Below are 16175 nucleotides of genomic sequence, written 5' to 3'. Positions count from 1 at the left end.
TCTTGTTACCCAGGCTGGAGTGCAATGGCGCGATCTCGGCTCACCGCAACCTCCGCCTCCTGGGTTCAGGCAATTCTCTGCCTCAGCCTCCCAAAGTGCTGGGATTACAGGCTTGAGCCACCACGCCCAGCCAATCTTCCAGGATTTTAACCAGAGGTACTCTTTAACATTTTTTTCAAAATTGGATCTGTACTAGTCATAAAACTTTTAAAATCACCTTTCACTACAGGTATTGATCGACTTACGACCTATGCAACTTGCGACCATTCAACTTTACGACCACAATTGCTAGCCACGACTGCTCCGCATCTGGCAGCGCAAATGTTGCCCGGCTGGGCGTACGACAGTGCGGGACAATTAACATATATGCTATATCATATCATTATTAGTCATTTTCTTGCCTTTCTTACTAAAATGTGAGTGGTTTATATCCCTATATCTTTAACAATATTAGAACATACTAAGTTTAAATTATATTTGAACAAGATATCCAGGTGACATCTTTTATGATGAATGCTACATATTTGTATCCCGTGGAAAGTCACGTAAAATTGTGATGATTTACTTTTCTATTTACAATGATAATAAATAAATACCTGGCAATTAGTCCTTTTTAACCCTAAGACTTAACATAGTTCACACTCTTCTGCTTTTCAAAACTCATCATGTGCTGTGGTTTTTCACTTCAAACCATAGACCACCGTGGTTCAGTGATCTGTGAATATTCCACAGTTTTACACAAGGCTGCGCCTTTACCACAAGCTAAGGTGGCTTTTTAAAAATGAGATTTGACAAGAATGCTTTCATAATAAGCATTCAGGTCAACCTTTACTACTGGTAATGCAGTGTTTTACTTAAACCTGACAAATGTAAAAATAAGAAACAAAATGGTGTAGAGATGATACAAATAGCATAAAATGAACAAAGAAAATTATGACATATAACAATAATGAAAGAAAATTATGATAAAATATGACTTAAAGATTTTTATAACATCATTTCACAGTACTGTACATATAGCCTACTCAACTTACGACCAAATCGTGTTACGACCAGTCTGTCGGAACCAATCATGGTCATAAATCGAGCACTAGCTGTATTTAAAAGTATTTTACTCTCCTACGTTATTCTTTTAAATTACTTTAAATTATAAAAACAAAAGATTAATACTACCAAAGGGAAAAAAAATCAAACTATACAGAAGACTATGAAGTAAAAACTAAAAGTTGCCTTCTTCTCTAATCTGCTTCTTCTCTAATTTCAGTTAAACCACTGGGAGTTTCTTACTTTCCTTCCATAACACTTTTTTTTTTTTTGAGATGGAGTCCTTCTCTGTCGCCTAGGCTGGAGTGCAGTGGCACAATCTCAGCTCACTGCAACTTACGCCTCCGGGGTTCAAGCGATTCTCCTGCCTTACTCTCTTGAGTAGCTGGAACTATATACAGGCATGTGCCACCACGCCAGCTAATTTTTGTATTTTTAGTAGAGACAGGGTTTCACCACGTTGGCCAGGCTGGTCTTGAATTCCTGACCTCAAGTGCTCTGCCTCCCACAGTGTTGAGATTACAAGTATGAGCCACTGTGCCTGGCCTCCATAACACTTTTCATTATTCCTTTCATCTCCTCTCTGCACACATGCACACATGCACTCCCAGGAGCTTCCTACAGCTAGCTGTCATACTGGACAGCAAATAGGCCACAAGTGGAATCAAGAAAATATAGGCTCAATATTTCTTACTGCCTGATTTGAGAAATATGTTCCAGCTTTCTTGGGATCCAGGTGCATAAAGTCAACCACGCCTGTGAAGAATGTGAGGAAGTTTAGCGTAAGACCAAATGGCGTCACCTAGAAACAAACAGAACAAGTTGTGAAAAAACATTTATTTGAAAGAACCAGGAATGTGAGACACTACTCACAGTAAACAATGCTTTATTATCCCTGTGTATCTCTCCTCCCCCAGCCAACTCTTATCAATCTTTTCTTGCTATAAAACTAAATGGCGGAACAATTCCCGCAGTGACTGTTTCTTTCTTTAGTAGGCTCACCTCCCTTCCAGACTAAGAAAGGAGATCAATCCTCCCTCTCTCTGGGAGTCTTCCATGGGATGGAAGGAGCTTTGTACATGCATCCTTGGGGAACTGCCAGCTTGACAATTGGAATAGATTGTTACTAACTTAGATATCTGCCCAGTATAGGAAGGTAAAACTCAAATGTTTGCAAAAGGGAGATAACTGACCACAAGCAAGCCAAGTCACCCTACAGAGCCACCAAAGAGCAAAAAGTGACAACCCCCTCAAAAAGACAGCGGTGAGGGAGATGAATGAAATCAGAAAACTAAGTCCTCTCTCCTACCTCCCCACAAAATACAAGACCTATTCTCCAGGAAAACTGTTACCAGAATCAAAAAACAAGAGGAGTGCAAATTCTGAAAACATCAACTAAATTCTAAATATCATGTAAATACAGAGATATCCAGCCCCTTTCTCCTACTCATTCTCGGGCAGCCAGGCTTAGACCCTCTTGGGTGAAGATTGTCAGATCCTTTCTAGAGAAATCTAATATGCCAGAGAAGATCTATAACGATCACATTAGGAGGCTGCCCAAATTAAACCTGCTAGTCCTGTTCCTGACAGAAAAGTCAAAACAGTCAACAAGAGGCCGGGCGCAGTGGCTCATGCTTGTAATCCTAGCACTCTGGGAGGCTGAGGCAGGTGGATCACCTGAGGTCAGGAGTTTGAGACCACCCTGGCCAACACAATGAAACCCTGTCTCTACGAAAATACAAAAATCAGCCAGGTGTGGTGGCGGGCACCTGTAATCCTGGCGACTCGGGAGGCTAAGGCAGGAGAATAGCTTGAGCCCAGACAGTGGAGGCTGAAGTGAGCCAAGATCACACCACTGTACTCTAGCCTGGGTGACAGAGCAAGACTCTATCACAAAAAAAATTTTTTTTAATTATAAAAATTTAAGGCCGGGCGCGGTGGCTCACGCCTGTAATCCCAGCACTTTGGGAGGCCGAGGCGGGTGGATCATGAGGTCAAGAGATCGAGACCATCCTGTTCAACATGGTGAAACCCTGTCTCTACTAAAAATACAAAAAATTAGCTGGGCACGGTGGCGCGCGCCTGTAATCCCAGCTACTCAGGAGACTGAGGCAGAAGAATTGTCTGAACCCAGGAGGCGGAGGTTGCGGTGAGCCGAGATTGCGCCATTGCACTCTAGCCTGGGTAACAAGAGCGAAACTCCGTCTCAAAAAAAAAAAAAAAAATTTAAGAACAGTCAACAATCCCACACAGGCACACAGACTTGCTCACAGTTTTTTAGCACCTCACTCACAATATGGCAATCTAAACAAAAACTTCACAGAGAATTGGAAGTTAAAGTTGAGAAGCTCTCCCAGGATGTTTCTGGATAATGTGCCACAATAAAATGAGGGAGAAAACCCAAAAAGAAGAATAGATGGGTTCAAAGAAGGCTCCAGTACAGACAGAAGAGAGTGCAGAAGTAAAGTCCTAGGACACCAGCTATGCAGGAGCCCTACAGAGCAACTAGCCCATCCTAGAGCAGGAAGACATCAAAAGGGGTTCTAGGTGGGAGGAAAAAGCAACTGATAGTTTATCTGAGGGATTTGAAAGCATGCAGAATTGTAGTGAGAAGAAAATAAGTTGAGGGTATAGGAAAAAATACTGATAGGAAGAGAATTTCACAAATGACAAAAACAAACCTGAATGCCAACTCCAGGGAAAAAAAGCTGTTCAAGAAAGTCACAGTAGGCTGGGCATGGTGGCTTACAGCTATAATCCCAGCACTTTGGGAGGCCAAGGCAGGAGGCAGATCATGAGGTCAGGAGTTCAACACCAGCCTGGTCAACATGGCGAAACCCATCTTTACTAAAAATACAAAAATCAGCCAGGTGTGGTGGCACATGCCTGTAATCCCAGTTACTTAGGAGGCTGAGGCATGAAAATTGCTGAACCCAAGGCAGGGGTAGGGAAGGGTGCAGGGGGTGGGCGGAGGTTGCAGTGAGCTGAGATCGTATCATTGCACTCCAGCCTGGACAACAAGAGTAAAACCTTGTCTCAAAAAAAACCCCAAAAATACTTTTAATACCATTTGACCTTTTAGATCAGCATTGTCCAACAGAAATACAATGCTATCCATATATGTAATTTTAAGTTTTCTAGCAATCACATTTTAGAAACTACAAAGAAACAGCAGACATTTTAGTAATAGTTTTTTGGATATATTAGGTTAATAATATATCCAAAATATTATCTCAGTATGTAGCACTGGCCACATGTGAAGTGCTCAATGGGCATATGTGACTAGTAGCTACTCTTATCAGATAGCAGTTTTAGACTATATACATGTAATACTTTAAAAAAAATTATTTTTGGCCGGGCGCAGTGGCTCATGCCTGTAATCCCAGCACTTTGGGAGGCCGAGGCAGGCAGATCACGAGGTCAGGAGTTCAAGACCAGCCTGGCCAACATAGAGAAACTCTGTCTCTATTAAAAATACAAAAAATTAGCTGGGTGTGGTGGCGGGCACCTGTAATCCCAGCTACTCAGGAGGCTGAAGCAGGAGAATTGCTTGAACTCAGGAGGCAGAGATCACGCCACTGTACTCCAGCCTGGGTGACAGTGCAAGACTCTGTCTCAAAAAATAAACAAATAAATAAAAAATAAGGATTATTTTTGTTTTAAAAAATAGTAGTAGCCGGCCTCCATACTGGCTAACATGGTGAAACCCCATCTCTACTAAAAATACAAAAAAATTAGCTGGGTGTTTTGGTGAGTGCCTGTAGTCCCAGCTATTCGGGAGGCCGAAGCAGGAAAATCACTTAAACCTGGGAGGTGGAGGTTGCAGTAAGCCAAGATCATGCCACTGCACTCCAGCCTGGTGACAGAGCGAGACTCTGTCTCAAAAAAAAAAAAAAAAAAAAAAGCAGTAGGGAAAAAAAAGTAGTAGCAGTAATGAACAGCTTACCTTCTGTACCTGAGCTTTGACCACCAGTCCTGGTAGCAAGTTATTAAGGGTCCAGCTCTGCTCTTCAGTAGCAAGGGCAGTAGAAACCTCCGAGTGACCAATAGAGAGATGCACAACTCCTCCATTGCCTTTCATTTTCTCAATGATGCAGTTCAGGTACTGACCCACCTTTAGTTTAGCACCTGTAAGCCCAGCCCCAGACCCCAAAAGGAAGAATGTCTCCATGAGAAAGACTTTCAACATGGGCCCAAGAAATACCTGAAAAGACCTATGTCCTACCTGCCCAGTTAGCACTGATTACTCCCCATATTCCCAATCTCTAAGGGGGCGACTATAGAAAGGAAATGAAGTTACTCTAATTGACGTGGAATTCAGTTATCCCACAAAAATATTAAAATCTCAACAAGCCGGGAGACTGCTGGTTCAGAAGCCATGGGGGCCCAAATTGCAGTGGAATCCCCAGGTTAGAAAAACTGACACTGTTCCATCAGATCTTAGTGAGTCTCTGCCACTCACTGGCCCTTCATCCATCTTCCCTTTCCTATTAACTAGGATTAAGTGCTGATTTTACCAAAGTCACAGCGCCTTCAGGGTCACCATTGTGTCATGTTACTCACCAAAGTGGCACTTAAATGTAATCCCCACATGCACCACCTCACTATCATGTACTGGCCCCTTCTCTTGCCCTCACCTTTGTTCTTCTGTCGGATGTACTCCTGGGCTTTCAGCAGTGGCAGAAAAGCTCTAGTCCCATCAACACCAATGTCCACTAGGTAGCCATGATCTTCCAGGCTGGACACAGTACCTGTAAGTAGCTAGGGGAAGAAAACGTAGTCCCAAAAGTTCCAAGTCAAAGGTAACGGGACACACAACAAACATCCAAATTTGAATGTTCCTGCCACTAAGCTCGCACTCTGCCATCATCCCACCCCACATTCAACTTTAAAACACAATCCCACCAGACAGCAGACATCAAACTCAACACTCCCAGGCTTGAAGGATCTGATGTTTGCCAGGCAGTGAGGAAAGTTAAACACAGCTGAATGATGGAACAATAGAGAAGAGTCTCTTGCCTCCATTGTTTTCAAAACACAGCAAACTTTCGGCCAGATATGGTGGCTCATATCCATAATCCCAGCATTTTGGAAGGCCAAGGCAGGCAGATCACTTGAGGTCATGGGTTTGAGACCAGGCTGGCTAACATGGTGAAATCCCATCTCTACTAAAAATACAAAAATTAGCTGGGCATGGCACCTGTAATCCCTGCCTCAGGAGGCTGAGGCAGAATTGCTTAAACCCAGGAGGCGGAGGTTGCAGTGAGCTGAGATTATGCCACTGTACTCCAGCCTAGGTAATAGTGAGATCGTCTCAAAAAAAAAAAAAAAAAAAAAAAGAATATAGCAGATTTTTACATTATGCAAAGAGAGATAAACTGCAAGACTCTGCATGGGCACTCCCAGAGCCAGGACTACTGAGAGAATCCAGTACTACCCTTCTAGCTGTCATAGTATGTCTCTTCTGAGCACCTCCAAGACATTAAAAAAAGTACTGCTGGCTGGGCACGGTGGCTCATGCCTGTAACCTCCACACTTTAGAAGGCTAAGGCAGGTGAAGCACCTAAGGTCAGGATTTCAAAAATCAGCCTGGAAAACATGGGGAAACCTCGTCTCTACTAAAAATAGATAAATTAGCTGGGCATGACACACATCAGTAATCTCAGCTACCAGGCAGACTGAGGCAGGAGAATGGCTTGAACCGGGAGGTGGAGATTGTAGTGAGCCAAGATCGCACCATTGTACTCCAGCCTGGATGACAGAGCAAGATTCCATCTCAAAAAAAAAAAAAAAAAAAAAAAAAACTGCCAACCTCCTTAACATTACATGGGAAGAAGTGTGGCTCTGAAACTTGCTAACTATTTGGTCTTTGGTAAGTCACTTAAACCTTTCTGAGTCCATTTTTTCAAATGTACAAGGAATAGTATCTATCTGCCGCACAGGGTTGCTGTGAAAATTACATCAAAGTGCCCAAAACGTCACCTGCTGAATAGTAGGCTCTTGACACTTGTCAATTTCCTACAACTTAACTTACTTTTATTCCCTTTTTATCCAACTAAATCCCACCAAACTTTCTAGGTCTTTCCTAAATCCTACTGCTTCTAACACATTGCAAGATCATACTGATCTCCATTCTCTTAATTACAAGAATACTTATATTATCTATATGAGTGTAAGTTTACCCTTTTGTGCCTACTAGACTTGGAGGCTCTGAGCCAGGACTAACACCTCCTGAATCTCCACAGGACTGAACACAAAGTAGTGAGATATTCAGTAATACAGCTGATAGACTAACTTTGCTGACTACCCTGTCTCTTGCTCTCAGAGAGCAGCTCTCAAGCATTATATATAAATGTCAGAAGCCTTTGTAAAAGACCAAATCTGCAAGGAAGTTTCAGTAAGTAAGGCACTATGAGCAACTCCTCACCATCACCAAGTCCACCGCTAAGGCTTCCCAGAGGCATTTTTCCCTGCTACCAGTGAAATTTGGACTTGCTTTCTCTTTTCTCTTCTCCAATGCAATGATTAGGCTCAAGTCTTCAAGGTCCATTAAATACCTAATGAACCCAAAAGACCTTCCTTCCAGAAAAAGACCCACTCCTATGTGTAACAGTTAAGCTGAAAGTAAAAGGTGGCCTAGACCATGCTCCCTAGGAGGCAGGGAGAAGGCACATTGCCCACTCTTTCTCCCTGACCCTAGATACCTACCATGCCAGGCTTCAGGGCCTCAGCACTCAGTACTCTGTTGACATTTTTGGGGTTCAGAGACAGCTTGACACTCTTCTTGCCCCTCTCTGTGATGCCCAGACTGCTCACCACACATCTCACCAGCATTCCAGGTGAGAAAAGTTCAGGCAAATGGAGTAAGTCCTGCATAACACAAATGAGAAAGATTTGATACACACCCTTCTCCTGAACCAAAAATCTCACCCAGCCTTGGCTCAGGGACTTCTCATCCTCAGATCCCAAAGAACCCAAAAGATGGGTGAGGAATAACCACCCATCTACAAAGGAAGATGGATCTGTGGCCAAGTCACAGTCTTGAATTTAGCATAAGGCCTTCAAATATTTCCACATAACCAGTATGTAAAATGACATGTCAAAAGAATTGTCTATACTCACTGCCTCTACTTCATCTTTTACTCACTCTTCAGCTCACTGCAGTCTGCTTCCCACCCCCTCACTCCACCACTTTATCTCCCCAGAGAGTCACCAATAAGCTCCATATCACTAAATCCAGTGGTCCGTTTTGCAGTCCACTAAAAAGTACTTGAGGGTCAGGCGCAGTCGCTCACGCCTGTAATCACAGCACTTTGGGAGGCTGAGGAGGTCAGCCTATCTGAGGTCAGGAGTTTGAGACAAGCCTGGCCAACATGATGAAACCCTATCTCTACCAAAAATACAAAATTAGCTGGGTGTGGTGACCTGTGGCCGTAATCCCAGCTACTTGAGAGGCTTGAACCCGGAAGATGAAGGTTGCAGTGAGCTGAGATTGTGTCACTGCACTCCAGCCTGGGTGACACAGTGAGACTCTGTCTCAAAAAATGAAAAATCATGATCATCTCTCCCAATCCAGGTCCCTTTTAGGGTTTCCTATCTCAGGATGTCATGACCAAGCATCAAATCATGCACAACAGAAACCTAGAACTCAGCCCTGACACCTCTATCTGCCCCACCATCCATATAGAATCTATAACCAAGCAATGACTTTGCCTCCTCAGTCATCAGGAAATCCTGAACTCAGGTCACCATCAATCTCAGGACATGAATGACTACAGAAGCCTCCTAACTTGTCTCTAAGCAACTTCTCATGCCTCTTCAATGTACACACTGTTATCTATGTGTCACCTACCCCAACGAGAACATTTCAAGGACTTCCCATTGATTACAGAATTTAAAAACAATCCTTAAAAATGGTCTGCAAGGCTGCATATACCCTGGCCCCCATTCAGCTCTCCAGCGCATCTCACATCATGCTCTCCCTACCTAGCCATACTAGCCTTCTCTCTGTTATATATCAATTGCTCTGCCTGAACACCTTTCCTTCTTCATCTAGGGAACCCTCACTCTTTAGATCTCAGTGTAAGCATCCCTTCCTTAACAAAGTCTTCCAGGCTCCCAGACTCAGTCGAAAATTCCTTTATGATAAACTCTCATGGCACCTTTTACCTTTCCTTCTTAGCACCTGGCAAAGTTGTAATTTTAAATCTATTTGTGTTCCACTTATTTTCAGTAACAGCTTCAACCGGATTTCCCTTACCTTCAGAGGTTGTTCTTGTGTCACCTGCTCATTCAGCTTTTCAGTATAGGCATCACAGATTTCAGTGACTTGCACAAACCCCTGGAGGCCATTGGGGAGACTAATCACCAGTTCCAGTTCATTCACCTCTTTCACGCAACCTAAAATCCGCATTCCTTCACACAGGGACTAGAAGAGAAAAAGTGAAATGTGTACAATAAGATGGGAACAATAGGGAAGGCTGGAAGGTCTGGCTTCTATTCCCAATTTAAAAGCTATAGGGCCAAGCACAGTGGCTCACGCCTATAATTCCAGTACTTTGGGTGGCCAAGGCAGGAGGACTGCTTGAGCTCAGGAATTCGAGACCAGCCTGGGCAACATAGTTTCTACAAAAAAAAAAAAAAAAAAAAAAAATTAGCCAGGCATAGTGGTGCACGAAGATAGTTCCAGGTATTCTGAGGTGACTGGATCGCTTGAGCCAGGAGGTTGAGTCTGCAGTAAGCTGTGATCATACTGCTGTACGCCATTCTTGGCAACAAAGTGAGATCCTATCTCAAAATATAAAATAAAAAATAGGCCAGGCACAGTGGCTCAGGCCTGTAATCCCAGTGCTTTGGGAGGCCAAGGCAGGTGGATTACCTGAGGTCAGGAGTTCGAGAACAGCCTGGCCAACACGGCAAAACCTGGTCTTCACTAAAAATACAAAAATTAGCCGGGCATGGTAGCACATGCCTGTTATTCCAGCTACTCAGGAGGCTGAGGCAGGGGGATTGCTCGAACCCAGGAGGCAGAGGTTGCAGTGGCCTGAGATCATGCCACTGCACTCCAGCCTAGGCAGCAAGAGCAAAACTCTGCCTCAAAAAAATAAATAAAATAAATAAATACACGTGTTCATATCAGTGCACGTCTCAAATATCTGACTGAAGGACTGTAAAAGGTCTAGATTATACAACAGTGTTAACAGCACTGGGATATTGGAGGACACCTTTGCCTTTTACATTACTCTGAGCAACTCAAACTCAAATGCCTCGCAGACAACACAACGAAGGAAGACAGCTAGTGGAGACAATGGCAGTCTGGATTGACCATGCCAGATCTAAAGGGCACAACCACTACTCAGCTCCTTGTCATTTATAAACATGAGGGAACACGGGCACTGTGCTATCAGCGCTTTCGAATTTTTACAAGAAGCCAGAAATCACATTTTCATGTAAAATTTTTAGTTTTCTAATGTTAGCACCAAGTCTAACAATTTTTTTTAAAGTATATAGGACAAAATATTGAATCAGAATCTGGCCAAATCTACATGTTCCCCTTCAAAATTATTTGACTTCTTCTCTTTTTGACAACTAACATATATTGGTGTTATCATCTAAATAAAAATGTATGGAACACAGTAAGACCACTCCCAATTCTTGCAGATGGATTTCACATCTATGAAATGAATGGGTAGGATCAGAATGACTGCTAAAGTTACTGTCAGTTCTAACCTCTGAATATATCAAAACACAAGTCCTGTGAGGACACAAGCAAGCCCATGGCAGCTTTAAAAGAAAAAAAGGGAGTAGGCACAATGGGTCACACCTATAATTCTAACACTTTGGGAGGCCAAGATAGGAGGATTGCTTGAGCACAGGAGTTCTAGACCAGCCTGGGCGAAATAGCAATATCCAAGCTCTACAAAAGATTTAAAAATTAGCTGGGCATGGCAACACACACCTGTAGTAGTCCCAGCTGCTCAGGGGAGGCTGAGGGAGGAGGATTGCTTGAGCCCAGGAGTTCAAGGCTAAAGTGAGCTATGATCATGCCACTGCATTCCAGCCTGAGCAACAGAATCAGGCCTATGTCTAGAAAATAATAAATAAATAAAAAGGAATAAAAAAAGATTCCTGGCATCGGTTGGCCACTGAAGGAAATGATGCTCAGTCCTTAGCAAAAATTCCAAGAATCTCTACAGGCACACACATGAAATATAGTAAGGGGAAAATGGAATTAAGAGAAAAAAGAAGGAAAGATGAAAAAAAAAACATACACAAACTTAAGCAACAAGGTCGTTTGCTTAAAGGAAAGCGAAACTTGAACAAACCTCAACACTAAGGATTTCAAACTTCTCTCTTGCAGACTTGCTGCTTTCTCTCTTTTCGATTTTCAACTTTTTTGTTTTTGCTGGCAGCTTCTGGCTCTTTTTCCTTTTGGTGGATCCCTCTTCAGCAGAAATCTAGAAGAGTGGGGGAAACCCACAAAGACCCAAAAGAATAAGAAGCAATCTGACTTTTCCCTTCTATTTCAGGTCATCTGTCACCTTGGTTGTTACTCCTTCACTCCACCCTGCCCCATCCCACTCCCAATTGTTCCTTTAATTCTTGCTTTAAAAAAAAAGAAAAAAAGGCCAGGCACAGAGGCTAACGCTTGTAATCCCAGCACTTTGGAAGGCCAAGGCGAGTGGATCACGAGATCAAGCTGTCGAGACTATCCTGGCCAACATGGTGAAACCTTGTCTCTACTAAAAACACAAAAATTAGCTGAGTGTGGTGGCGGGCGCCTATAATCCCAGCCACTTGGGAGACTGAGGCAGGAGAACGACTTGAACCTGGGAGGTGGAGGTTGCAGTGAGCTGAGATCGTGCCACTGCACTCCAGCCTGGGCGACAGAGTGAGACTCTGTCTCAAAAAAAAAAAAAAAAAATTGGGCTGCCAATGCTCCCTCTGCGCAAGGTCTGAGAAGCCTCCTTCATATTCCCAAAGTCTCTTCTCTCTTGTGTTCTTCCTCTCTTGACTGGGATGAACACTGGGGTTCCCCAGTTTGAGGAGCACTGCAGAACAGTGCATGAAAATGGGCACTGGAGTCACCCAGACCCAAGTAAAACTCTCATCTTTTCCACCATAACAAGCTATGTGGTTTCTGCTAAATTATATAAAGGCCAGGCACAGTGGCTCATACCCGTAATCTCAGCATTTTGAGAGGCCGAAGCAGGCAGATTACTTGAGATTAGGAGTTCAAGATCAGCCTGGCCAACAGGCTGTATTTTTTTTCCACTAAAAATACAAAAAAATTTAGCTGGCTGTGGTAGTGCGCACCTGTAGTCCCAGTTACTCAAGAGGCTGATGCAGGAGAATCACTCGAACCCAGGAGGCAGAGGTTGCAGTGAGCTGAGATCACAACACTGCACTCCAGCCTGGGCAACAGAGCAAGACACTGTTCCTCGTCATGGAATTATGATCACTGCTTCATAGTACAGTTGAAAAGATTACACAACATAGGCCTAAAGCCACACACTCAAATGTTGTCCCTTTCCCCAAGCATTTGGAGCACAGGCTAGTCTAGGTGAGACTATGAAGTCTAATGCAAAATTTGACCATTACTTGTGGCAAAGAACCCATGTAAAAATGCAATGATCAGGCTGGGCATGGTGGCTCAGGCCTATAATCCTAGCACTTTGGGAGGCCGATGCCGGTGAATCACCTGAGCTCAGGATCACCCAGAAAAACATGGTGAAACCCCATCCCTACTAAAAATACAAAAAAAAATCAATCGGGTGTTGTTGTTTGCACCTGTAGTCCCAGCTACTTCGGAGGCTGAGGCAAGAGATCACTTGAGCCCCAGGGGCAACGGCAGCAGTGAGCCAAGATTGCGCCACCGCACACCAGCTTGGGCCAGAGTGAGATTCTGTCTCAAAAAAGAAATGCAATGATCAGTCGGGCACGGTGGAAATGCCTGTTGTTCTGGCTACTTGGGAGGCTAAGGCGGGAGGATCAACTGAGGCCAGGAGTTTAAGTCCAGCCTGGGTAACACAGTGAAACATTGTCTCTCCTCATCATCTCTCTGGAAGAAAAAAAAAAAAAAAAAAAACATCGGCTGGGCACAGTGGCTCACATCTGTAATCGCAGCTCTTTGAGAGGTTGAGGTGGGCAGATCATACGAGGTCAGGAGTTTCAGACCAGCCTGGCTAACATGATGAAACCCCACCTCTAACAAAAATACAAAAATTAGCCCGGCATCGTAGCAAGCACCTATAATCACAGCTACTCACTCTTGCCACTGCACTCCAGCATGGGCAAGAGTGAGATTCCACCTCAAAACAAAAACAAAAACAAAAATGGCTTCCTCTTCATCCTTAATCAACATGGCACAGGCCAGGCGTGGTGGTTCACGCCTGTAATCTCAACACTTTGGGAGGCAGAGCCGGGTGGATCACCTGAGATCAGGAGATCAAGACCTTCCCAGCCAACATGGTAAAACCCCATCTCTACTAAAAATGCAAAAATTAGCTGGGAGTGGTGGCACATGCCTGTAGTCCCAGCTACTTGGGAGGCTGAGGCAGAAGAATCAATTAAACCCAAGAGACAGAGGTTGCAGTGAGCTGAGATCGAACCACTGTACTCCAGCCTAGGTGACACAGCAAGACTCTGTCTCTAAAAAAAAAAAAAAAAAAAAGAAAGAAAGAAACATGGCACAGAATCCCTAAGAACAAGGAACAACAGCACTTTATTTTGTTTGTTTTGTTTTTTGAGACAGAGACTTGCCCAGGCTGGAGTGCAGTGCTGAAATCTCTGCCTAGTCAGTTCAAGCACTTCTCATGCCTCAACCTCCCGAGTAGTTAGGACTAGGACTACAGGCTTGCACCACCAAGTCCAACTAGTTTTTGTATTAGTATTAGTATAGATGGGGTTTCACCATGTTGGCCAGGCTGGTCTTGACTCCGAGCCTCAAGTGATCTGCCTGCCTTGGCTTCCCAAACTGTTAGATTACAGGCATGAGCTACCATGCCAAGCCAACAAGAGTACTTTAAACTGTACTACTAAATGCCAAGCTTCAAAAGATGTAGCCTTGTGGTGGCATGGCCTCTCTAAATGAGTTAAATTTATAGAAGTAGACTTCAACGCAAAAAAAATCTAGAAAATAACACATTCTCAAATAAGGCACATTTTTCACAAGACACTAGAGTGAAAGTTTCCAGTGAGTGTCACCAAACAAGCATACTACTTACATCAAATAAGTTGTCTTGTTCAACTGACTGCTGGAAAGCTTTCTCTGGTTTGTGGATCTTTCTTGTACCCCCTCGGGGGAAGCTTTCTTCCAGCGTTGCCATGTTTGAGTCTCCTAAAAACAATGCAGCGGAAAATGGTGATATGTTGTTTTGGTAGCAGATTTCAGAAAGGTGTGATCAATGCGCAAGAGAAAGAATGTTCCAGCAGTATGCTACACAATATTCAGGACTACAACACAGATGATTTAGATGTCAGGCCCGGGATAATCCATACATCATCTTTCCAATGGTCTCTGCTTCAAAACCACAAATCCACCCACCTTCTTCCAGAAAAGTAAGTCATAGATTCAATGTAGCACTCACTAAGCAGCTACAGTTAAGTCAGAGATGAGATACACTGTAGTTCTATAGAGGAATATATAATCCTCTGCCTTTTAAGAACATGCACACTTTTTAGAAGACAAAACAATTATGCAAGTAATTTAAAATGCAAATCAGATTATAAACCATCACAAAGATATAGGAAGGGATAAGGCTTCAGTAAAGGAGGCAAGCTTCATAAAGATCCTTTTAAGCTGAAGGGTAAAAGATGAACAGAAGCTTGACAGGTAGAAAGGGAATGTGAGATAAGGCTTGGAATAGGAAAAACCTATTATTTCAATAAACACCAGCAATTTCCCTATCAAAAAGCCTATTATTTCAATAAACACCAGCAATTTCCCTATCAAAGAAATGCTCAAAGGTTTGCTGTTGTCTCTGAAGAATTATTCAACTAGACCACTGGGAGGTTAAAGCATAAAAATTGAAGTTAAATTTTAAAGGAGGCTGGGCACGGTAGCTCACACCTGTAATCCTAGCACTTCGGGCGACCAAAGCAGGCAGATCATCTGAAGTCAGGAGTTTGAGACCAGCCTGACCAACATGGAGAAACCCTGCCTCTACCAAAAACGCAAAAAATTAGCCGGGTGTGGAGGTGTGCGCCTAGTACCAGCTACTCAGGAGGCTGAATCAGGAGAATTGCTTGAGGCTGGGAGGCAGAGGTTGCAGTGATGCAAGATCCAGCCACTGCACTCCAACCTGGGGGACAGAGCGAGACTCCGTCTTAAAAAATTAAAGGAGAAGTTGGGCTACTTTGTGGAAGACCTGGAATTAGATATGGGTAGTTTACTTTGGCAAGTCAGAGAGTTAAGAGGGGAAAGCGACAGAATAGTAAGCAAGAAAAATACACAGCAGACTATAGATTGGACATGAAGAGAGGCAGTACCGAAGGAAATTCAGAAGAAGGATTCAAATGCATTGTTAAAAATGGTTCAAATGCAGTACAACAGAGAAACCATGAGAACCAGAACTGGGTATAAGCGAAAACAGAAGACAAGAGACGTTGGTTCTGAGAGACAACTGGCAATAAGAATCTAGAAGGGCTTGAGACTAGAGAAGTGATGACCTGATGGGGCCAAAGATATGGAATCAGGGATGGGTGTATGATTCAAAGAAACAAGAAAGTTCAGGGAGTCTAGGTTGCTGGGAATTTCACCGTTAATTTCATTTCAGACAAGGGGAAACCGAGCCTCCAAAAAGGAAGGCGATTCAGGGGCACAGAAATGACAAGCTACTTTCTGAACACAAAGCCTGGGGTTACAGGGGCTGCTAGAACAGCCGGCTTCGAAGCGGGGCTCAGGTGGCCGAACCACACTCATCTAGCGGATGGCTAACAGGGACCCAGGCCTGGGACAGACCTGACAGCCATCAGGTTTCCTCCCTTGTCGTCTCTGCCTTTACTCACCTGCAGCTCTCGCCGCTGTAATCACACACGCGGAGACCAGGACACTTTGAGCCCAGTGCAACTCTTCCGGAAGTATGGGCGGGCGCAACACTCTACTTCCGTTGCTGTGTTGGGCGGGGGGC

General features: G+C 43.8%; 1 protein-coding gene across 4 annotated transcripts in view; it reads right to left on the bottom strand.

Annotated features, from left to right (window-relative positions):
* PDCD11 (programmed cell death 11) overlaps positions 1-16162 on the bottom strand; it is a 56355-nt gene extending 40193 nt beyond the window's left edge. For 3 of the 4 annotated variants that reach the window (XM_032281493.1, XM_032281494.1, XM_032281495.1), the window contains exons 1-8: positions 16054-16162; positions 14271-14383; positions 11370-11501; positions 9305-9472; positions 7753-7914; positions 5682-5805; positions 4991-5172; positions 1739-1846 (exon numbers count right to left, since the gene is read on the bottom strand). In XM_032281493.1, the coding sequence (XP_032137384.1) occupies positions 1739-1846; positions 4991-5172; positions 5682-5805; positions 7753-7914; positions 9305-9472; positions 11370-11501; positions 14271-14372 (978 nt within the window). In that variant the 5' untranslated portion in view covers positions 14373-14383; positions 16054-16162. Of the gene's footprint in view, positions 1-1738; positions 1847-4990; positions 5173-5681; positions 5806-7752; positions 7915-9304; positions 9473-11369; positions 11502-14270; positions 14384-16053 lie in introns of those variants that run through there. The other variant, XM_032281496.1, reaches the window with a different exon arrangement.
* Positions 16163-16175: the final 13 nt, after the last annotated feature.

This window comes from Sapajus apella, unplaced genomic scaffold (genome assembly GCF_009761245.1).
Source record: "Sapajus apella isolate SASKATOON/1434 unplaced genomic scaffold, GSC_monkey_1.0 scaffold13, whole genome shotgun sequence".
Lineage (NCBI taxonomy): Eukaryota > Metazoa > Chordata > Mammalia > Primates > Cebidae > Sapajus > Sapajus apella.
Note: the sequence above shows the minus strand (reverse complement) of the source record. Positions and strands in the feature narration are given on the sequence as shown.